Source organism: Lissotriton vulgaris, chromosome 3_1 (assembly GCF_964263255.1).
Source record: "Lissotriton vulgaris chromosome 3_1, aLisVul1.2, whole genome shotgun sequence".
In the NCBI taxonomy this organism is placed as follows: Eukaryota; Metazoa; Chordata; class Amphibia; order Caudata; family Salamandridae; genus Lissotriton; species Lissotriton vulgaris.
This window is the reverse complement of record NC_141689.1, coordinates 732,415,137-732,439,827: the sequence shown is the minus strand read 5'-3', so window position 1 is coordinate 732,439,827 and position 24,691 is coordinate 732,415,137. Positions and strand designations below refer to the sequence as shown.

At 42.1% G+C, this 24,691-nt stretch overlaps 1 protein-coding gene across 2 annotated transcripts in view; it reads right to left on the bottom strand.

Moving 5' to 3' along the window:
- The window catches only part of AP3S1 (adaptor related protein complex 3 subunit sigma 1), a 149,520-nt gene that overhangs the window by 103,904 nt on the left and 20,925 nt on the right, over positions 1-24,691 (bottom strand). For both annotated transcript variants that reach the window (XM_086961057.1, XM_086961058.1), the window contains exon 3: positions 23,915-24,026. In XM_086961057.1, the coding sequence (XP_086817183.1) occupies positions 23,915-24,026 (112 nt within the window). The remainder of the gene's footprint in view (positions 1-23,914; positions 24,027-24,691) is intronic.

The following is a 24,691-nucleotide window of genomic DNA, read 5'->3' as shown; positions in this document are numbered from 1 at the left end:
TACCGTTTCTTTATATTTTGTTTTAGCCTCTTCGGCGTAGTCTTTCCGCCAAAGCCTCTCTTTTCGCCTGCACTGTTGTTTCTGATGTCTTAAGGCAGCTGAATACCAGGGGGCTGAAGGGGTGGATCTGTTACGGGATAGTTGTTTGACGGGAACCAGCGAAGATGCTATTGCATCCACCCAGTCATAAAATTGAGAGGTGGCAATATTTGGGTCTTGTGATGGAGAAGGCATGGAGGAGACTAATGAAGTTTTGAGGCTGGAGCTGTCAATATCGTTCCATGCCTTAAAAGTTTGATTTGTGTTGATGGAATTTAAAGGGGCAGCTAATTGATGAGGGGTTAGTGACGCCATAATAACATGTTGATCTGACCAAGTGACCGGAAAAGTTTGAGTGACATGTAGATCATTGGAGTTGGAAAAAATACCATCAAGAGTGTGGCCACCATCATGCGTGGGTGATTTGATCATAAGAGGTAGACCAAAAGTGGTCATATCCCCTAGGAACATAGCAGTGTCTTTGTCCTCCAATTTATCAAAATGGAAATTAAAATCACCGAGGACAGTGAAGGAGCTGTCAAGAACGGGTGATTCCAAAATGGACCTGAGATCAGTGATAAATCCTGTTCTTGATCCCGGGGGACGATACAAAAGAATCCCTTTAAAATTATCAGATGGGGTCAGTTTGACAGAGAATTGCAGGGCTTCACAGGATGGTAGAGGGATAGTGTTGGTTCTAACCGTGAAAGAGTCACGTGCAATAAAAGCAATCCCACCGCCTTTGGCGCGCCTGTTGTTTATATCCATCATTGGAGTGGGAGGAGAGAAGGTGGGAGGAGGGTGGGACTAGCGAACAGCTAGACCGCCAGCCTTCCCCAGTCCAAGATGGCGCCTGAAATGAACCTGATAGCGGCGGCGCGATGTCCACTAGGCGGTCAGGAAGGAGCCTTGGGCAACGCTAATTTCGCGCCAAGGTGGGGGCCAAATTTTACAATTTCCAGCTTAAAATATATACAATTTTAAAATTCGTTATTTTCAACATCAATAACGAGGCGCTGTGCTACAATAGCGGAAAGCGCACAGGTAGCGCAGAGAACCCCCGGCTTCCGCCTCAAGGGTGAAGTTGAGTAAATAAGGCAAATACCTCGAGGGTAGAGACAAGCACCCTTTTGTATCCGGGGAGGGTGGGACTAGCGAACAGCGGCGAACGCAAACACGGTAGTTAAAAACAGATCAGGGCTGGGATGAGAATGCCAGGAACTAGCGCGGCGAACGCGTAGCTGCAGCGTCCCGCGAGTGGAGCACGGATAACCGCAAGAGGTAGGCCGTGTGCGGAGTCCAGAGTGATTCCAAGAAGTTGTTTTCCTAGAGCAGCGCATGTGCGCTGCGGTAGGCTCGACCTAAAACAGTACGTATGGTGAGTTTGTTTCGAGCTGTTTGAAGCAGGGGCCCATGTCAGGTAGGGCAAGGCATGTGAAATGCGTTCAGTTTCATTTTAAAATATTCCAGGAAGGTTCTACGCTGCTTATCGCAGAGAAAAATATGTACCTAAAATTAAATAAGTCAAACAAGGAGTATGTTTATTAAACATTTACTTGCAAGTTGAATTCTCTGCTTTACAGCAAAAGCATTCTTGAGAAAGGGTAGAATTAGTATTGTGCATTGCAAATGAATCATGAAACCGCATAAGTCCACAGGACAGCAGAGAGAGGACAAGAGCTCCTCCTGCATGCCTGCCAAGGCCTCAGAGCGGCCACATACGGATCAGTAGAATGAATAAACAGATGTTGTCCTTGAACACTTTTCCATTTTGAGGTTTTGTGTGTGGGAGTTCACCGTGAGATTTTGTACGCCTCGAGAATTGAAAGATTCACTGTTCAGGATAGCAATATGCACTTTCCAGACATTACATTACCTAACAAATCACTTCAGGGCAGTGTACTTAGGCTCCTTGCTCCATCTAGTGTTCAAGCTTGGCATCACAGGCATTTTTTGTAAAAGCTCATTTATCAAACAAGTTCAAAGCCTACCTACCTCACATCTAAGTGCAGCGGATGCCTAGCGGAGACAAGGCGTATGTATGCAGAGAGCCAATGTGATGAGGAGGCAAAAAAGTAATCCAATTAACCTGTAGGAATAACGTGTAGGCGAAAAGCTACATTTTGAAAAGCAAATGGAAGCCCTAGGATTCCACAGTTACAACATGTTAAGTTAGAAATGCTTCTGAATGCCATTTTATCTTTTTTTCCCACTTGACCGTAGGTCAATCTTAGTAATGTGAAGACGTGAAGAGTTCCTGAACTGAATATGAACTAACAGAAAATGTTAGATTTCGTCCTTTCCATAGAGATATTTTCTTATAATACAACAATGTATAAAATGTTGTTTAATTTGTTCTATAAATGTTTCTTCATGAATTGAATTAGCAAGTTTGAATGTGCGAAAAAGGCATGATTTAATTTGTGCAATGACAAACCCAACCATAAACTGTTTTGTTTTGTAGAGAGTAAGCAGTAGGAACTGGTGTGGGAACTAATCCTGCGCCCAGACAAATCTGACCCCTGCTCCTTCCCATCGCCTTGAGACCCTTACGGGTAAGTAGCTGCACTATATAAACCCCTGATTGTTTGATTGAACAAACCTTGACTTACACAATGTATTTGATAATGTTGCATTTAACACTTTATATCTGTAAGTCTTTTGTAACGAAGTAACAGAAAATGTAACCTTTCCTATTTCCATGATGACACCGACATAACAGAAAAAATAACCTGTATTATTACCCATTCCCTGTCTGTTTTTCTGTATTTTGTCCGTTAATACCCATCTAATATCTAAGAAGCTGTTACATCGCCAGAAAAATCGTAAACAATAGAAGCATCTAGTCGGGTACTGTGGATAATTGATTTATCCTGCAATCAAAATGCCTTTGGACTGTTGATTAGCCTCTTTACAGGAGAAGATAATTCGCCAGAAGTGGCATGAGGTCGCCTAGAGAGAGGGAGGGAACCTTTTTAAATCCCAAAGACATGAGATCAAAAGGAAAGCATACACAAGGCAAACTATTACCTCCTGCTTTTGTGGAGGCTCCAAAATGATGGTGACATTTGCAGATCTGTTTTTAAATGATATTTCCAATTCAGTCACACAATTGTGATTCAATTATCAATTATGAGCATAACTATAATTGTGAACTACTAAAATTGAAAGGTTCTCAGTTCCACTTCCAAAACTCTTAATTTTACCCATACTTTATCTTGAAAGATAGCCCCTAGGTCTCAAACAATAAGTCACTATTGCCCAGATGCATCAACCTTTTTAGGAAGTGCAAACGGTGCGATTCGCATAAATCGGCCTTTTGCACTTCCTAAATTGGTTACTGGGATGCATCAAGCATTTTTTGGAAATCGCTTTTTTTTGCGAGTTCCAAAAAATGCGATTGCTGTTAAGGAATCGCAAATTTGCGATTCCTTAACAGCAATGCATCATCCTCAAAACATTTGCGATTTTAAAAATTGCAAATGCAAATTACCACGGAGTTGAACTTCGTGGTAATTTGCAAAAATGTTTATAAAACGCATAAAAATGCATGTTTTAAACGTGTACGTTACAGGCACACATGTCCTTAGGACATGTGTGTATGTAACTCACATGTAAAAGTGCATTTCATGGGTGCAGGGGGGGGGTCCTTTGGACCCCCCTCTCCACCCTTGAAAGGCTTTGATGCATTCCGATTTGAAATTGCGAATTCGCAATTCCCATTCATTCCTATGGGCATTTCAGCCCATAGGAATGAATGGGAATATCGGATTCGCTATTTGGAACTCGCAATTTTATTGGAATTCGGTAAAAATTGCGATTTTTACCGAATTTCAATAAAATAGCGAAATTAATGATGCATTGCCATTTGCGAATCCTTAATTGCGATTCCTTATTTTTCGCAATTAAGGAATCGCAAATGACAACGTTGATGCATCTAGGGGTATGTTCTCTCTTTCAGTCCTCGATATCTTACTGACCAGGTCTTTCAATCTTTATCTGTCTGTAAGTACTCCGATACAAGAGAAGCCGCTTGAGATTCCAATGAAAAGTGGATGGTTAGAAATTCTATAGGACACCTATTCCAAAATAATTAGTCCCAGTACCAGCATCAATACATCTTCAACAGTAATTCTTAGCTTTGCACTTATTTTGACAGGTTATTTTCTGCAATCAAAATGTTTTTGCCAGGTCTCCAGGATTTTTGATATTGCTAGGGTGTTTAGGACACAGGTCATTGTCAACACTGTCTAGATACTGTATATGATGTGTATTGATCCACAGGTATTGTAGGAAAATCTTGCGAACTTACAACTTAACTATGATCAAAGCATTCAACAAAAGCAAAGCCCTCTTTAAAATAGTCCAGCATTTTTCATAAAACAGTATAAGATTTCATAAAGAAACACAGAGGGCAGCAGCAGGATACAGACATGCCCTATACAACCATCAAACACCACTATACTGACCAACGTCACAACACTCTCAAGCATGCTGATCTTTTGGTTGCCCTCAAACCTGTTACTTGTGAGGATGAGCCCATTACCTCACTCTTTGTGAAGGGATCCACGTCTGGGCATACCTGCTGCATTTAGGACATCACAGTGAAGTAACCCGCCTTGACCCAGGGTAACAACCACTGGCTGTGATTAATTAAAGTACACCAACCATCATTTTTTTGTTTACTTCGGTGAAATAGGTATGCCCAGACGTGGGTCATGTGCTCACTGTGCCACTAGACCCAAGCTGCACTCGACTGTAGAGCCCCACCTAGGGTAGAACTGGTCTTGGGCTGCTGGTGGAGCAGGATCAAGGCTGCTTGCAGATCTGCCGATTTCACATGACTAACTTTAAGATGACAACAGAAAGGAAACAATGCTTGATCTTCTGGATGACTTAAAAATTATGAAATAAGGGGGATGGAACAAAAGCAGAGGGATGCTCTGCCTGCCTTTCAGTAACAATCCTCCACCCGGGGAGAACTAGGGGCAGGGTAATGTAAGATACAAAATAGATAAACGTTGCAATATGTGATGGGGGGAGGGTAAAACGGACAATACTGTATAGATAACATATGTCCGTCCAGATACATGTAAAACATGTCAAGTATGAACATGTGCCGATTGAAGCGTTGGTTGTTGTATCTGGTTTGCTGCCAATTTCAATTAAAAAGATTTATCCCAAAAACAATGATGAAATATTGCAAAGAGACCAATCACCAACCGTTCATAATATTTACTGTGAGCATTTAGACCGAAAATAAGCTGACTTTTAGGCATCCTACTGTTTTGAAGATGAACTCTAACAACCTGGCACTTGCTTGCAATTTGTGTGCGGCATGGATAACTCTGCCGAGCCTGACTTCCCAGACACAGTGACAAGGTAGATGATCTGACCCAATACTACATCTCACAAGCCTCTGACAAACGGGTGAAGCTAAACAAAGATACAATACTGCTGTTGTGTCCCGAGTGTATACCAGGGCACTGGCTCGAGAGAAAAAGTAAATATTACATATTTGTAATCCTGGTTCAGCATCGGCATAAAGCTTGAACAATCCCAGCCTGCCTGCTGGCATTCCAGAACAACAGATTACGTCAACAATATAAAAAAATACTAAATGGATAAATCTGTCATTTGCAAACCAAACAGCCTTTGTATAGCTTAATCAGGCTTGGAGTATCACATTTCCAATCGGAAAGGCAACATATATAAGGCAACTTTGTAGCACAGTACCCTAACGCTGCTAGTAAGAGAAACAGACTAGTTAAACCTGGAGGAAATATAGAAAATATAGAGAGACGAATACACAGTATGCAGTGCAAAACTGTGAAAATAGGAGTTTTTAAAATTAGCTGCACTGTTTTTTACACAACAAAATGGGGTAAATATACCACGCCAATCCCACATGTGGTATAACATGATATTCTCAGATCATGTCCTGACCAGTGTCCATTTATTAACGACTGTAGAGCCCCTGTTTAACAATAATTGCACAATCTGCCTAAGAGTGCAACTAGACTAGAAACATATCGAGAATAGGGGAACAAAAAAATGGAGAGGGGGAACCATAGTGGTGAGTGGTGCCAGCATCCGGACAGGTCTATGAATGCATACACTTCATTGCACACCCAGATTCTTGGCATCACACTAGTTGATGCAATTCTTGAGCCGTTGCTGCCGTAAGAAGAGGCAGTTAATGTGAGGCTGTGCCAGCTCCTAGATCCGAGATGTCAATACTATGAAACACAAAGGAGGGTTTAATCCAGTGTTCTGGCCAGGGGTCCCATATCCAGTCAAACGTAGCCATGAGCCCATTTATGCTACATAGGAGGTGTTTGTGTGCTACTAGCCAGAACATGTTAGTTATAGTTTCACTGCGTGAGGGAATCCTGGATGATTTCCGGTATGCTAGAATACCTATCTTGGCTGTGGATAGCACCGTGACCATCCACCTATGCCAGTGTTATGTGGTTCACTCCACATCTAGTGTCCCATGAAGTTGGCTAACTTTGCTAAGAGATGCACTAGGCAGTCGCTGGTAGTTTTTAGTGTGCACCAGATCATCTGACAGTACTTAGACAGCTGGGGGCATGACCCAGGTCTCAGTCTCTAGCTTTGCATCTCCAGCATAAATCAATAATGGAGAGTTCTGTTTTGTGAACTTAGTAGGGGACCAGCAGAAGACAAACATTTAAGAATGGATGGGTTGTGTCCCAAGTGGCAAGCCAAACAGTCGCTCAACTGGCAGCATTTCTGGTAGTGGTAGTGTGGTAGATGAGATTATAGGCACATGCAGGCTAAGCAATTGATAATGATTCCCTGCATTAGGTCATCCAATGTATCAATGCCAGTAGTGGCCACAACTTCCAATTAAAAGTCTGGGCTCTTACTAGTAGAGCCATATTATATCATATCGGTGCTCCACAGTGGATAGGTTTGTGTATTGTAAGGCATTTTTGGGCTTGTGTACATGAATCGAGCATTGCCCTGAAATTGGGTCACAAGGGAAGTTTGTGTAATAGAGACTGGGCAATTGGGGCCTGTCACCCATGTTATACTTTTCAAATTTAACTCGCGGTTGGAGGGGGTCAGAGGGAGTTGTTTACATTCTGATGTTAAGTCTATATTACCCGTCATAAATGATGTGTTGTGCTAAATGATATGAATCCATGTCAGTAATCTCAAATCTATTGTGCTTGTGTTTGCCTGCAACTTATAAAAATTATGCTGCAGTTTGCTTTCAGTTGTGTGGTGTGTGTGATCAGTCTTCAAAGGGATAACAGAATGGGCAGAGGTAGCATTCCTAATAGAGAGCTGTATCATGGACCACCACAAGTTTGATCATCTGGACTCACCACCGCATGGGCAATTGCAGTGGCATCCATCCACGTCCACGGATAACGAAGACGGGCAGGCTCTTCTTCGTTGGGTGGCTGCCACAACAAGTGCCAATGTGGTTAGTCTGCAAGTGCTTGCTTTCAGCAGATGAATTAGCTTCAGTTTATGTATGTCTGAACACCTGTTACACGATAATGGGATTCAAAGATATGATCTGACATAACAGACCTGGTGATCAGATGGAATGCAAAAATAACTTTTTGTGCAAAACTGCCACAGCACCCCTATTTTTTCTTGTTTGGCATCTTGTCATGCTAAGTAGAAGCAGGTAAACCAATTCCTGTCTTCCCAGATAAAAGAAAATCAACAAATTCCCCGCATGGATTTTATTAGCAGTCATGTGTCTAAAGATATGAGAAATTAGACCATCAGTACATGTCACTGGAGCCTTTCAGTTTGTGTCAAAACATCCTTGAAAAGCAGTCCTGCGGTCTAGCATCAGGCTGCACTTCAAATAATGGCAACGTCAATAAGTTTACTTGTGTATTCCAAGATTTGTCACATTACACCACCATGGACAAAATAATACATCCCAATCCATGCAATTTTGAGATATATTTAGTAGTGAAGTGCTAACTCTACATGAAAAGAAAATTGTTGCCAAAAATAACCATGGGATTGCACAAAAGAGGAAGGAAGCTTGTGAGAGGGCGCATAGGGCTAATTCCGAGAGCTGAGCTATTCTTATTCTCTACAAGTGCCTTGTGCACAATGCAAATTAAAGGGAGGACGGGCGTGGTTGCCGGAAGATAAGGAGGGACGAGGAGAGGGAAATGGAGACGGTATGGTGAGAAGAAGAGAGGAGGGAGGATAGACGGGGAAAGAAGAGGGGAAGAGAAAGGAGGAGGAAAAAGTAAAGAGAAGGGAGGAGGAAGAAGAGAAGAAGGAAAGAAGAAGGAAAAGAAGAAGAAGAAGAAGAAGGAGGAGGAGGAGGAGGAGGAGGAGTAGACAGTATCGCTCCTGGGAAGTGGTGAGGAGTCTTGGGACAGGAAAAGGAGTGGTGCCTTTCACTTTAGGGCATTGGCACATTGCAGGGGCGCTTGTGAATTTGGAGCAGACACAGAGGTGCAAAATACTTCCACAGCTGGACACCAAACCAGCTTGCTTAGGTCTAAGTGTGACAACATTAATGCTCTCCTATTGGTGCACATGAGGCAGCGTTAGCTTACTGAGATCCTGACGAGTGCCTGCAGGTCTGTTTGTGCTCCCATGGTGGATGGACCTGTGCTAGGGAGTCCATGGGCCTACTATTATACAGGCTGGAGAAGTACACCTGCGAGAAATGGTGAGAGGGGATGAACCAACCTGTTTACCCACTGCAACAGGTGGATATGAAGGCCCTGGAGCGGAGAAAAAATTATGTGTTGTCTGAATCGTTGCCCTCTCCTACTGTCCTGCGAAAAGACCCTCAAACTACCCCAATAGATCTTAAGTCCAGATAAATAGATAAACAAGAAAATAGCCTGGTAACTGTGAAGCAACACATATCTGATGTGGAAGATTACATTAATGGTAACAAGGAGAAGCTTTAAAATATGGAAACATTTCTAAACCTTATGAAAGCTAAGAATGAAGACCTGAAAGCAAGCTCCCAGAGAAATAATTTACTCGTCCTAGTCATAGTAAGAGTCCACCAATACCAGCAACCTAGAAACGTATGTGAAAACATGCTCACATCTCTTGTCTATTTGAGGCCGGGCGGGAACATCGCTCCCTGGTGCTGATGCTGCTGCCTGCAACAGCTGCACACCCAATAATAGCCTGTCTGGGGACGGGGATACATTCCTTCAGAAGGCCAGAGATGCATGATTAACTTTGAGGGTTAGTCCATCACCATCTTTCCCTACTTCACAGTAGCAGTCTAGGAAACACTACTAGAGTTGCAGAGAGTACCAGCCCCTGAAGAAAAGGCTACAACAGGCAAGCATCATCCATGGTCAGCCAGATTGAAGATTCTGGTGAAAGGTAAACAGCATGTATTCCACAACATGCAATAAGCTCAGAGTTTTTTTGCGCAGGGGGGGATTGCTTCAGACTAGCCGTGCCACTAATCTTGATAAGTGGGATGAGACAACCCCAATGAGCAACGTCGAATAGGTTGCATTTTCGCGAGAAGTCTGTGGACCGTGAAGCATAGCTAAGCCAGACACAGCTGTAGGCGATTGGCTGTTGCTGGCTTCAGAATATAGGCTATGATCGAGGAGGCATTAGCACCTCTGCCTAAGTTTGTTTGATCTTGACACATTGACATTCTAGTGATATCCTAAAAGACTACATGAATAGACTTGCTGAATAACATACTGCAGAAGACTATACCATGTAGAACCTTACGACCCCTTCCATCTGCAGCTGAAGGATTACACACTCCAACTGTGGCCAACACCCTAGGTATTCCCCAAAGGTTAGCAACTACAGGAGCTGTTTTGGGTTCAATTTGGGAGTGGGTAGTTGATTTGATGGGCTGTAGAAGGGATGGTGGAATTAACTTGCTTATTTACTTACTCGCTGTCACATTTGCGCTGCTAGTATGGGAGAGTGGAAAATGTAAAAAAGTTTAGAGTTATTTTGAGTATGTACACATTATGACAGCTGGTTATACCATGCAAGACACTGCATGGTAGAAAATGTGTCACTCAATGATGAGACAGTTATGATTAGCTATGTGACAACTGGTCATAGATCCTAGACCTGTACCGCCCCTTAAGCGAACCTGTAGTTGACTCAGCAATACTTGCAAGGCACTGCAGATACTAGCTAACTTAAACAGACAAAATGTGGAAGTTGCCCTGCTGCAAGAAATCCACGTCACAAAGTACACAACACAGACAGTTTTAAATGAATGGGAATCGCACGTCTAAGCATCAACTTATTCCTCCTACACTGAGGTGTCCGCATCCTGGGGAAAAAAGGAAATCCGATTCCACCACCTCCGCTCCACAGCGGTTGACCAGGAGAAATTTATTATACTCCAGTTTCCTGGAGACAAGGGGTGAAAGGTCCCGATCCCTTAATAGCCGTATATTTGAGCAATAATATTCTTCTTTTGTGCTTGCCCTTAACAGGGGGAAACCCCTAACCCCCTAATGTGAGTAAGGTTCAAACAGGATTGTCAGGGCAAGGTTCGATTTTTGTACTCTTTGCAGAAAAATTCCAAACACACATTGATTCGTTTTGTAGGTTGTTTATTGTGGTGCTGTCACTCTATCCGTGATAGTGAGTGAACGGAACAGCCAACACGTGTTTCACTCCTCTACACGGCCATCCGGGCTGGGGCTTCTTCAGGGCGGTTAGTAGAAGTACCGTATAGATCAGGATAAACTCGGTCGATTATAATCTTAGGATTCTCTAATATTCGGGCATAATGCAGTTCTCGAAAGTGTAGTCAGTCGTGTGGAGACTATTATTATACTCCAGTGCATTCTCTGAGGAAGGCATGTGACCTTGGTGAACACATATGACCAAATAGGGATCACTCAATTTTGTTTGTTCATTTATCAAAATGCAGTTCCTCCTTGGGCATTGCTGTTGGGTGGAGAATTGAATAAAGCGCTAAAAGACATATTTGATAGATCTAGTTCAGTGAAGGGAGGAATAAAAGTCTTAGCAGCAATGCTTTGCCAAATAATTACTCATCACAAACTGGTAGATGTCTGGAGAGCCAGACACCCTCATTTATACACAATTAATAGTCAAAGTTAGACTCCTGGTTGGCCACTAAAGAAGTTAACATTCAGGTACAGGATAGATACCACTTGGCCATAACTATTTCAAACCATTCCCGATATCCTCTAGACAGTGGGCATCCCAGATGCACCTTAACCTCAATTAACTTGGAGGTTGCAGCCTGAAATATAACTAGATACAGTTTTTCGCAAGGAGTTTAGCGACGAGATCCTGGATTACTTCAAAAGAAATACCGGAGTGGTGGATAGTGAGGGCATTATGGAAGGCCTTCAAGGAGGCTGTGGGGAAATGACGTTTTATGTATGGTCTACTCCAAGCTTTTTGACTGATGCTGCTGGTATTTCGACTGACATGCTGACCCCTCAGCTGTGCTAACTCTGGAATGGTGCGACCAAAGTGGGTCATCCAAGGTATCAAACAATTTGTATCATTAAGCATGGCTTGTTTTGAAATTAAAGTAACAAGTTGCAGTGTGCAACTTTAGCAAATTTGCCACTTTGTTGCCTTCAATCCCCTGTGCCCACATAAGTTGCACATGGGATCAGTCATTGAGACAGCTTTCTGCCTTCCTGGGGAGATGTTCTAACGACTTACAGGAAAGACTACAATAGGGGCTTACTCTGGAAAGAGGTGTTACCTCCTTCCTGCAGGAAGCCACACTGGTGTTAGCCCAAAAGGAGAGCCTCAAAGAAGAGGCCACCTTTGAAGGGCAAATGGGTAACACTTGGGTGAAGGGCGGCTCCACTGTTCAGGAAGACTGGCTGGCCCTTGGAACAGGAAAGGAGATACTCAGTTGCCAAACTGGTTTTCAAGAGGCGTGTAGCCTCCTTGGTAGCTACACCTTTGGGTTGGGATGGGGAGCTTCACAAGCCAGGAAAGGGGTCCTACCGTATTGGAAGTGGGCAGAATGGTGCATCCTGGGATACCCAGATGCTACAGTTTGCAGGAAGTTGTCAACATGGGGGAGGGAACTTAGTAGCTCATTGGCTACCAACCGCATCCTACCACAAACTCCGATCTCGACTGGACTGGAAGGAGAACTAAAAAAGGGTGGGCCTTCTGAATCATGCAATCAACAAAGAAAGGCTGCACTGGCGGGAACAACACCTGCTGAACCTGGTGGCTAGAAAAAGAGATCGATTGTGCCTGCTGTGTCCCCCTCAAAGAGAAGCGGTCTCCAGATCCCAGCCAAAGCCAAGAGGTCTCAAGGGTCAGGGAGCTGGCTTCCTGTTCACAGCACAGGGACACAACAGCTGAGAAGCCGGCTGGGGGAAGTTGGTAGCCCAAAGTCTTCAATTGCCACCAACCGCAATCCGTGCAGCACCAGAGACCAGGAACTGGTGCACAAAGTTCCACCTGGGTTTGCAGAACTCTGGAGTGTCTTCGAACTGTAGCTGGGACCTCCAGAGGACACGCTATTGATCCAGGAAGGGAGAGGACATTGATCGCGATATTGGGCGACTGGTAGCCCAGTGACAACTGAATTTCTGCCAGCTTCGAGAGAACTTCAATGGATGTCGACCCTGTGACATTTCCCTTCATGGAACAAGAAGTAGTTGCAGCAAGACCCTGGTCTACCACATCGTATCCACAGCATTCTTAGAGCATCTTCAGCATCCTTCATACCTTGCATCAGGACCACTTCCATAAGAAATCCCTTGGAACAATAAACGTACCTGGAACTGACTGAAGACTGATCCACCTGTTGAGGTAATTGTTTCTGAGGATCCCAGACTAGGTCTTACTGAAGTTCGTCACCTAAAGAGACTCCAAGTAACTGCATCACAACTAGCCTACACATTTTAGTAAAAAGGTTTCTAAGTGTCAAGGTTGTTGAACTTACCAAAGCTTATTCACGGGTGAGTAAAAAAACATGATTTACTATACCTTGTAAATTCTATAGACCCAGAACCCTCCAGTGGATCCTTTTTATTCAGGAGTGTAACATTACATTAAATTACAGTTGATTGGTACAAATTCACGTCAGATTTCTTTGGTGTCTTGTCAATTACTTCTTCAACTGTTTTGCTGCTGTTTAAATGCTTCACACTTGTACCTTTGTGTAATTTGTTGCTCAGAGCCAACAGTATGACAAACAAAGCCCAAAGGTCCTAAAGGGGTTGTTAAGTTTATTACATGGTGAGGTTGCACAACTTCACCAGATAATACATCCCATTTTCCTCACAGTGGTCATCAGAGGTGTTTGCTGTGTAATAACATAGCAACCTTCTTCTCGAACAAAGTATCTAAAATCTATAAAAACTTTCCGAATTCTCTCAGACTAAAAGGTTTAGATGGGGGCAAAGAACTTCCTGATGACTTGACGGATCTTTCTATTCCTTCTATAGATGAAGTTTGTGCTATCTCCGCATCCATTAAATCAGGTTTGCCCCTCAATCCAGCTTCATCTAGAATCTTGCAGTTGGGAATGGCAGTGATAGCCCCCTCACTGCAAGAGCTCAAGAGGCTATCTATTAGGTCTGGCACTGTACCCAAACAATGGAAACATGCTTTAGTAATTCCTATCAAGAAAAACCCTGCAATATATTCTTTCATACTAGATAATATGAGACCCATCTCCTTTCTCCCGTTTGGCGCAAATATATTAGAGAAGCAAGTCAACAATTGCCTGACCAGCTTCTTAGAATCGATGAGCTGTTACATCTTACTCAATCAGGTTTTAGGGCTACATATTTCACCTAATTGGACCTCCTATCTGAAGAAGCATTGACACTGAATGCCAATAATGGTCAGACTTCGGCCTTGATACTACTGGACCTGGGTGAAGCTTTAGACACAAATCTTAGTGTTGACACGATTATGGAATCAGAGGCAATGCCCTGAAATCGTTCAACTCCTTTTTACAGGATAGATCCTTTCAAGTCACACTCAAACCCTTTATTTCGGACCGATTTCACTCTACGAAAGAGGTCCCGCAAGACTCCATTTTGAGCCTCACTCTATTTAATGTGTATATGAAACACCTGGCCGACATCAATAAAAAACACAAAGTTCAAGTAGTGTTGTATGCGGACGACACCCAACTAATAGTTAATTTGCTGAATTCCACTACTATCACCGCCGATAGGTTCAGGGCCAGCTTATCGGACGTTGCAGTCTGGATGACTAACAACTGCTTAAAACTGAATGCCAACAGAATGGAGAGCTTACTGGTCGGAAGACCTTCAATTTGGACGTCAGCCTGGTGGCCAGTGTCTCTGGGGGGACCCTCTGCACCTAAACACAAGGCCAAAAATTTGGGAGTAATCTTCAACTCTAAATTAACTTTCGAAGACCAAATCAGGAAAACTGCAGGGAAGTGTTTTGGTACTCTAAAGACTGAGAAAAATGATTGATCTAATTCAGACTAGATCGCAGAGAACCATAGTTCATACTCTTATAACCTCACAGCTGGACTATGGGAATGTACTTTACCTAGGTGCCTCGAAAGGGAATCTAGGACTGCTACAACTAGTCCAAAATGCGTAAGCGAGAATAATTCTGAATCCTCCTAAAAGATAGTGTGTCTACCATGCACTAGAGCTACTACATTGACTTCCAGTAATGAAAAGAATTAGCTTCAAAGCCCTATGTATACGCAGACGCATTTTAAATAAACATGGCCCCAGTTACCTTCATTCCCTAGTCCAAAACTATGCCCCTAGTCGGATTCTCAGAACCTCAGACACCAACTTGGCTACCATCCCCAAGATCAAAAAGTTGAGAATTAGAGCTAAATCTTTCTCCTATATAGCGCCTAAATTATGGAACTCCCTTCCCAAGGGACTCAAAGACTCCCCATAGGAAACTGACTTCAGGAAGAAACTAAAAACCTGACTTTTTAGCAATTCCATCCAATTCTAGTCTTCTCTTTACGTCTACCGGCCTCATTGATCTCCGGTATCTATTTCTTATCTTATCTTTGCATGTCAAAGCTGGGGGGAGATACTAATTATGTTACATGCACACATGTCCTGCCTAGAACAGAAGATACTGGACTTAGAGGCAGCGTATGGAGCTGGGCCAGATACCACATTATTGGCGAAAATAAAGGTGAAAATAACAGAATATAATGGGTTGGCGAAGCAGGATTTTAAACCTCTTACGAAATATACTAGGGCTAGATTGTGGGGATAGGCCAGGTTGGGCACTGAAAAACATGATTAGGAAGCAATGGGATGCTTCTGAGGTTCAAATGCAACAGGAATTACATTCACGATGCCACAAACATACTTCAAATTTTCACAAGTTTCTACGCTGACCTTTACACTTTTAAAACTCACATAGACAATGACTTTCTGGACAGTATTGCACTTGCGTGGCTGAGTGACGACCACTGTGAATATCTGTCACAGCCCATTACTGTAGAGAAAGTAACAGTGGCAATGAACGGCATGCCTGGTAATAAAGAGTTGGGAGCAGACAGCTTACCATGTGCATTCTATAAAACATATAGCTCAATGTTTTACCCCATACCCGCTGTTCTTCCTGTCCTCGCACCATGAGACTAGCCTTGTTGTACTTCTTAATCCGGAAAAGCCATCATATAAATGTGAGTCATACAGGCTCCTTACGCTCATTAATAGATACACTAAAATACTCACTCCGATGGTGGTGGACCGGGTGCTCCCGGATGGGGCCGGCTTCGTCCCAGATAGATCTACATCACATAACTATTGTTGTTCTAATAAATCCCCTAAACACAGATTTGGAAGCTATGCCCGTGCTGCTAGATTCAGTTATAGCATTGAACTCCTTAGAAAGACCATCCTTATTCACCATTCTTCGGAGGACGGGCATGCCAGCATGCTTTATAACGCTGATAGAGCTCCTGTATAGCAACTCAACTGCAAAAATCTGGGTCAACAGGATGGTTTTGGACACAATCCTTGTAATCTGTAGCACTAGGTAGGGATGTCCATTATCCCATATAGTGTTTGCCTTTGAAGTGAAGCCGCTTGCCTGTAAACTGAGGCAGCACCACTCCTAAGTTATACTGAACTTTACAGGCAGATGTTAATATCATTGTACGCTGATGATACAAGCTTATGTATCCAAAATCCTAGGGATAATTTGTCCCTGATTTTAAGTGAATACAATACGTTTAGTGCTCTATCGGGCCTGTGTATTAACTGAAGCAAATAGCTCAAATTCCCACTTATTGCCTGAATACAAGTGCATTTGGCGCACACTTCAATGGAATGCGACTCGTCGAGTATTTTTGTGTTTGGATTACCCAGGATTTATCTATGGCTGTGCAAGAAAACTACTATGTAACAATTACTATTCTCGAAATGAAAATTTAATCGCTGGATAGCTCTTTTACTCTCCTTAGTGGGTAAGGCTTTGCTGATTAAAATGGATGTCTTGCCCAAATTTCTTCATCTTTTGATGAATATTTGAATATTTCCACAGTGCTGCTGAAATACTTTTCTAAGACCCTTAAGTTCTTAATGGTTAAATTGGCATGAATGGACAGAGAGCCTAAACTTCATTGGGAGGTACTTACACTGCCATATGATTAAGGGGTCTTTGCAGCTCCAGACCTGAAACATTACAATTTTCCCGAACTAATTTTGCTCACTATTGGAATTGTCAACCCTCATTGCCACTGCACGTCTCTACTGAAAAGAAGAGTGCATCCCAAACTTCTGTGCAGGCCTTACAATATGACCAAATGCCACCAAAGAGGGCCAACATTGGCACAGTGAAATGTAAATTGTGGGCATGGGAGGAGATGAGGATTAGAGCGAATTTAAAATATACTTACTCACCACAGTTATCGCTTCTGCACCAGCCTGCGCTGACTTCAAGATGCGAGGAGAAATCTATGCTGATACTACAGAAATTTAAATTAAAAGCTTTTGAGGACCCGTATCCCAAAGAGCAATTCGTCTTGATGCAGGGGCTCACCTCTAGAAACCTTTAGATTACAAACAGCTTGTAGGGCAGCCTAGGATACGTTCAACAAGAGACACTTTATTTCAAAATACTCTCATCTTCTCTCTGCCGAATCCACCAAAGGTCTAGTCACCCGCCTATGTTGCTCAATGCAATCAGAAAGCCCGGTTGCTAAACCAAATACGAGAGATAAATAAGCTCACAATGTAGACAGAAAACGTTCTGAGGAGCATTGGAAATATGTTTGCTCAAACTGGGGCTCTTTCACTTAACAGACTGCGTATCATACACTTTAAATTCCTTCACAGGTTATGCCACCCCCCATTGAGTTTGTACAGTAGTAGAATAAAGGATACTTCAGATGGCAGAGATGTGGGGCAGCACATGCTGGATTTTATCATTTAGCATGGGAATGACCCTTGTCTTGAACTATGGGCATAATATAACCAAAGCCATGACTGCAATGGTATTGCACCAGATTAATAAAGACCTGAAAATATGCCTTCTGGGATATGTCAGGGAGGATCGAGCAGGGAAAGGAAAGCTCACAACCATAGCACTGATGCTTGCAAAACGTTGAACGTCCATGAAATGAGGGCACATGAAAGGAATGGCTGAGAGATTTAGCATACTGTAATGAGCAGCTACAAGCCTATGCAGAACTCCTCGCCCGCATATCACATTCTCAGGATATATGGGCGCCATTGCGAGCTAACCTGCAAAGCCTTGATCACACATCTGCGTCTGTTTAATGTTATATGTTATGTTACTAACAAAGTGGGAAAGTTGGGATGTTGGGCAGACTCGATTATGCTACTATCCCATAAATTGGATAATGATTGTCCTTTCCTTTTTATCTTTTATGTGTACGAGGTTGCGGCACAGCAGCTGTCTGAACTGGGATAACATACTGGTCCCTAAACTCATCTTACTGTTGTAATGGATATGTTTGTTCACTATGTTAAACAAATATTATAATGTGCGATGTGCACTATCACTGTTCTCCTTTTTCGTGATGCTCAAATACAAAAATAGAAAAAATTATGAATATTTTAATGCACACACAACTAAAAACTACACTCAAAACGAAAAAGATTTCAGGCTAAATTGAAATTTCTTTTCACAGGGGCCTTGAATATTAACCTGGCTGCAAATCATGTACAATAAAGAAATACCACAGGGAGCAAGTAACCCAATAAATGTAGTCTACTTCCATTATATGTGGCACATCATGTGACAATGTATGCACGAGCAGGCTCTAGTCGTAAAAAACAGAAATGCACCTATATGCGTCCACTGGAAAACATGAGGCTTTTCACAATCAAAAGAGTTAGGACTATAGGCTTTGTTAAGTCAATCAAAATGTTAACCGAGTTGTCACCCACCACATTATTATTCAGGCCTGCTGGCGTTAGACCCTATGTGATCGCTGCTTAGAAAAACCCATTGATAATTTTAGGAAAGCTCAAAGTATATATTGAAGACACATTAAATCACTCTATGCAGATATCAATCATGTTCAAGTGCCAGGCCAATAAAAAGGGTGATATATATTAACCCCCTACTTGTTTAATGTATCAGGGTTACATCAAACCCTATCTTGCTGTATTTGTCAGAGTTCACTATATAAAGTCCCTCCCTATTGCATTTGCCAGAGGGTTCACAATATAAAGCCCCTGCCTATGGTGCTTGGCAACGATGTTCGAAATCCATGGCATCTGTCAAAACTTTTCTTAATGAACCAATCAGGCCTGCAGTCAATCATTGGCATTGATCATAACCAACACCGGCCTGTACTGAGCACAATCTAGAAATACAAACACTTTTTTATTTTTCAGCAGAAGCACACAACTTCTGCCCAATTATTTCCAGTGTAATATGTTGTATTATTTATTTACATTAAAGTAGCCAAGCTAAAAAGCTAAAGCTATCTAGGATAGACTTAAAAAGGATATTTACAATTGTCATCGCCATGCTTTCAAAGTATGCCTTTCTTGAAAGTCAAAGAAATGGTATCACATAAACTGGAAAAATATACAACGGCAAAAAAACATATCAAGAACAATCCAAGAGCAGAAGATTAAATGTTTAATAGTGGCATTGCAAATGAATTTTGTCCGTAATTCCGAGGGTCCAGAATTAAATAAGAATGAAACTGCCAGCCGCAGGTCTATGCGATTCTTTAGGTCAGAATATTGTCTTTCGAAAGCCTGATATACTACTGCTATAGAAAAACGATTACAGAGTTGTAAAGAATAAGCCACAGACATTTGAAATTATTCATAATTCCTATGCATTTACAACCAAAACAATCTAAATCTAAATCTAATCTACATTGAATTATTCAAACTACGATCAAAATAGAGTGTAAGCCGGTAAATGTAATTGTAAACAATACACTGCTAGAGTATGCAAGTTCCAATATATCTAGATGCATATAAATATCCCAACAGCAGGAGATAAATATTTAATGTGAATCATTTATCACTCGGTAAATATTTTAAGACTGTCCAGGACGAAGATACAGGCTATAGCACAGTAACACAACTGTGATCTTCTACTAGCTAGATCAAAATAATTCACCAGTCTACAAAGCATGTTCAGACAAACAAGAAAAGAGACGGATTTTCGTCAGGTTATGTTTTTTATTGCATTTATAGAAGGCGAGTCCGCGGTTAATTGTGTAGAAAACTACATTTGTTGTAAGCTTAGAAGGCTGTTTTCCTTCTCGTGTCTCTAGTTTCAGTCTTGGGGTGTCCTGTTTCGCCACACACTAACTTCAGCGTAATATTTCCAGAGCACTATCATCAAAGACAGCACAGGCACCGATCAGAAAAGAATGGTCCTCATCAAACCCACATGCCACCTTTCAGAACTATCCTTATACTAGTTTTTCTGCTCGGTGCATAAAAGCAAATGCCTGATAGACTTCAGTTTACTGGCATTTAGAAGGTTTCACTCGCACTCTATTGCCTTGGCCTCTGGTGAGACACATATTACTACTATTAACTCTTCATAGAGCGCACACCGCAAACCGAGCTATTATTACTACTTTGTTTAAATTATAGTTTATCATGGAATTTCCACTTTATCAGCCTCAGAAACATGAATGGCTCAGTAAGGCATATCAAGATTCAAACCCGTGGCCTGCAGGTAATACCCAGGTTTCTGAAGTACAAGCATCAATACACTGACTGACGCATTCTATTCTTAAAATGAGAACCAGTGATAACATCGCCTGCACCTGGCTGTCGAAGCAAATGCCTTATGAGCAGGGACACTGGAATTATGCAGCATTTTCTGGATAATTATGGATCAACCACTTTTTCTACATAATCCATTATCTGCAGATTTTACCCCCCCAAAAATGCTGTTTGTAGCTCAAACGGATCAAAAGTTACTTAAAAAGTGGCAACCTGTGTTCCCACACAGTGGAAGGCCGTTCAAAGTAGGCTGGTCATTTTTCTGTTTCACATTTCTGCACTTGGTTGTTAAACAGGTACTAATAGGGTGAAATCTTTGTCCAGTATTACACGTAGTAAAAATTGTATAATAATAATAATACTATCACAAACTGTGCTGCATGATTTCCCTTTTCTTACCAAATAACTTAGTCAACCCTGCCATATAATTTGGAAATTCCCTGCTGCATAATTCCAGTGGACATGCTTATGAGTATCAAAACATTATTGCTACTTTTTTTGAGGCAAGTGGCAAATGGGGCAGATGCCGCCTTGGCATGACCTTAGATAAGTGTCAGGAAGTTCTAACTGATCAAACCTTGAGCAAAGTTAATTAACTCACAACGTGCTGAGGGAATACAATTTATGTCGAATGTATTAATAAATCAAACTTTTTTTAAAGGCAGGATTTTTGTTATTCAATCAGGATGACAGAAAGTACCGGGTAAAATTCCATACGACCTCAAAGCAGCAACCGTTGTAAGCATTTTTTTGTTTTTGCTTATGTTTACCACCCACAGCAAACCTAAAAGCCAGTCATTATACGCAGAACCTATCTCAGACTCATGACCATCTTTCCTCTATGCACTTTTAATTTGCGAGATTTTTTGCAAGCCAGACTCTGCATCATTAAATTATTTGAGGATTACAAAAATTACCTCACTAGACAATGTTTACAGCATTTTTTGTTATCTAAAGATATTTGATTCCACTAAGTACAGTGCTCTGACTTTTGAAACAAGACGGCTGAGAAAGATGAAGGAGGCAAAAAGGTCTTATTTTTTCAAAAACAGGAAATGATGTTACCATCCAGTTTGGATCAGGTTCTATTCCGTCTGCGGGCACCGGCTATAGGCCATGGTAATATTAAAGAAACTAGGGCCTTGTGATCACACTTTGTCTGCAAAAGCTGCATGATTTAACAAATCTCTGCCTTTTGATAGCTCCGAATGTACAAAAATCAGGACATGTTTTCCATCAACCCTAATCACAAAGACATGCTGTCCTCATGAGCAGACAAGGTGACATAATGGATACATCCTCTTCCAAAGTGAGGACCTGGATGAATCTGGGTTTAAAACAGAAAGAACCCTATCAATCAATCAATCACAGAATTTGTATAGCGCGCTACTCACCCGTAAGGGTCTCAAGGCGCTGAGGAGGGGGGGGGGTCGCTACTGCTCGAACAGCCAGGTCTTGAGTTGTTTCCTGAAGGAGAGATGATCCAGGGTCAGCCGTAGGTGAGTGGGGAGGGAGTTCCATGTCTTGGCTGCCAGGTAGGAGAAGGATCTTCCTCCGATGGTGCATTTCCGGAATCGTGGGGCGAGGGCGAGGCTGGCGGAACGGAGCTGGCGGGTGGGTGTGTAGAAAGTGAGGCGGCTGTTGAGGTACTTCGGACCCATGTTGTGGGGAGCCTTGTGTGCGTGGGTGAGGAGTCCGAACGTGATCCTCTTGTTGACGGGGAGCCAGTGCAGGTTTTTCAGGTGGGCGGAGATGTGGCTGCGGCGAGGGATGTCCAGGATGAGTCGTGCTGATGCGTTCTGAATGCGCTGGAGTCTTTTCTGGAGTTTGGCTGTGGTTCCAGCGTAGAGGGTGTTCCCGTAGTCCAGACGGCTGGTGACGAGGGCCTGGGTGACCGTCTTCCTGATTTCGGTGGGGATCCATCGGAAGACCTCTTAAGCCACATTCTATAACTCCATGGAAGGTAGGAGGTGGGTTCAATCAAATTGGTTTGCAGAGGGGTTCTTTTGTCAAGATCAACTCTTCAGGAGAAGCCCTTTGGGTTGGCAACTCCTGAGACTCATTAATGGTGACGACAACTATACTTAGGAGGTCATGAAGCTACACACTTTAGGAACGCTCTAGCAGGGAAAGTTGTTCGGACTACAAATGTAATATGTTCCACAGAATTGATGCATGAATCCTCTGTTCAATATAGAATTGTGTGTACCTGGTCTGTGTGCTCATGAAGATATAGTCTGTTAGCTCATTTCTGCCTATAGTGTTGTCTATCTGCAAATTAATAAAAATAAAGGCATACGTATTGCTCATTTTACCCTTATCACGTAAATATTGAAAACTTAAAAAAAAAAAACAGATGCAGGGTCGTTACACATTTTCTTTGAAACTTAAACAAATGAGAATGTTGCAGACTTTACAAAAGCTGTGGTTCCATATTTGCAAATACTGTCGCAGCATTTATTGCCTGAGTAAATAAAATCACTTAGGAACAGCGAAAAGGTCTGCGTCCCACTTCTTGTAATCAGAGACAATCTGTGGCTGAGAACAAACAGGGATTTGGCAAAGGAAAGGAAATGGCCAAGAAGTGGTAGTGTAATTGTTTTATATCACGAGCGTATAATAAAGAAGCATAATTGCTCTAAAAAGGAAGTTTCATTTTAGTTATTAAGAAGGCTATCATTAACAGATAAATGAATGATAGCAGGTTATTTCTTTTCGGTTGCTGATAAATCAGAGAGAAGACGAGGCTGTGTGCCACACAAAAATGTAGGCTCCTTTAGTGTGTGGTATTGGGTGTCATTTCTAAGCAGACCTTCAATTTCGTTGCCCTGAGAATATTGAGAGACTTAACAAATGTCCAGTTCAGAAGAGAAAAGTCACTTGCCATTTATCATGATCCCCAGCCATGAATATCATCATCATCCTCCCCATCCTGGGGGTCGATGCAGCACTTGTGGGTTCTTCCACTCTCCCGAAATTGCTGAACCCGAACCACTGGGGCACTACAGATTGGCTGCAGTGCTTCACTGCCTTCTAGGCACATGGACCTCAGGAGGTAGTGAAGTGCACAAAGGCCTGATGAAGCCAGACACAAATGAGCATCACAGCCACTGTTACTATTGTCCCGATGCAGAGGTTGCGGCGCTGCTGCTTCTATGAGGAGATTGCCCCGTCCCTCATATAAGCCGGGCGGCATTGAAACAAGTCATGAGGGCACGGCAGTATAGACAAGCGGCACAAATATATTTATAAGGCTCCTGCTGGAGAAATCGGCAACATCATCGCTTTGTGGAATGTGAAGGAGCTGTTTCTCCTGTTTGGAGATGTCACAGATTAACCATCTGGGTCCCTGCTCATAAACGCAATGTACATGAAGAGAAATGTACATATCAGCAAATTCCTGTGGGTGGGTATAAAACGTGAAGGATATATCAACCAAGCAATGCCTGAAGGGGGTTCCCCCACTCAAGTCAATGGCGAAAAAATGGCAGTAGAAAAGCCGCCTTTCTCAATCTACATGTGTGTGTATGTGTGTGTTGTTTGGTAAGTAGTGGTGGCATATTCATAGCTAAAACAGTCTGTAGCCAGACCTACAAAACCACAGAAGCACATGCAAATAAGGCACTTTAAATAACAAATGGTGATGGGAACATATTCAGGTATGGAAAAACACAGGAAATACGTACTTGTATTAGGTCCAAAATGCCAAGTTCACTTTCTGACGAATCAACACAGAAGACGAAATATAGCGTAGCATAGTGTCTGTATATCAGCTTGTTGTCGGAGCCACCTATCAAGCTAAATGGACAATAAAATAAATTAAAAAAACATAAAATGATTACTTTAAATTTCATCCAATATTATCAGTTATTTTATTTAAGAAAAGGACAAATGCACGCAGTTGCATTTCATTTGCACAGAAAACTAATGTTATTCGCACCCGACACCCAGTATATTTTATAGTTTTTTTATTGAATGTGTTCATAAACAATTAAGATTCAGACATCGCTACAACAGTAATTTGGTTGTAAAAATAGGAGGTCTATCAATCTCGAACGTATTTTTGTGTCAATGTAGCATATAAAAATATTCTCATGTGTTTGCAGGGAAATCAACAACTTAAAACTGAGATATAGAGATATAATGAATATGTTAAGTGTACGAAACATCTAAATGGGTTTTCATTCAATTTATGAAAATACAATTCAGAAACAAAACAGTAAATGTGTGATTAACAGTTTATTACTTACAAAAAGGATCAATGCTAATTCACTTGGTTTGAGGGATAAGGGTGGATAGTAATACCTAGCTCACTTCCAGAAAACATTATCTCTAAGCGACACCCTTTTCACAAAGTCAAGTGGGACTCAAGCAAAGGCTCAAAAACATATCTAGTTTTTTGTAACCTGACAGTGTATATTTTCTCTCCTATAATACAGCCACGAAGGAGTGTGTGGCAGCAG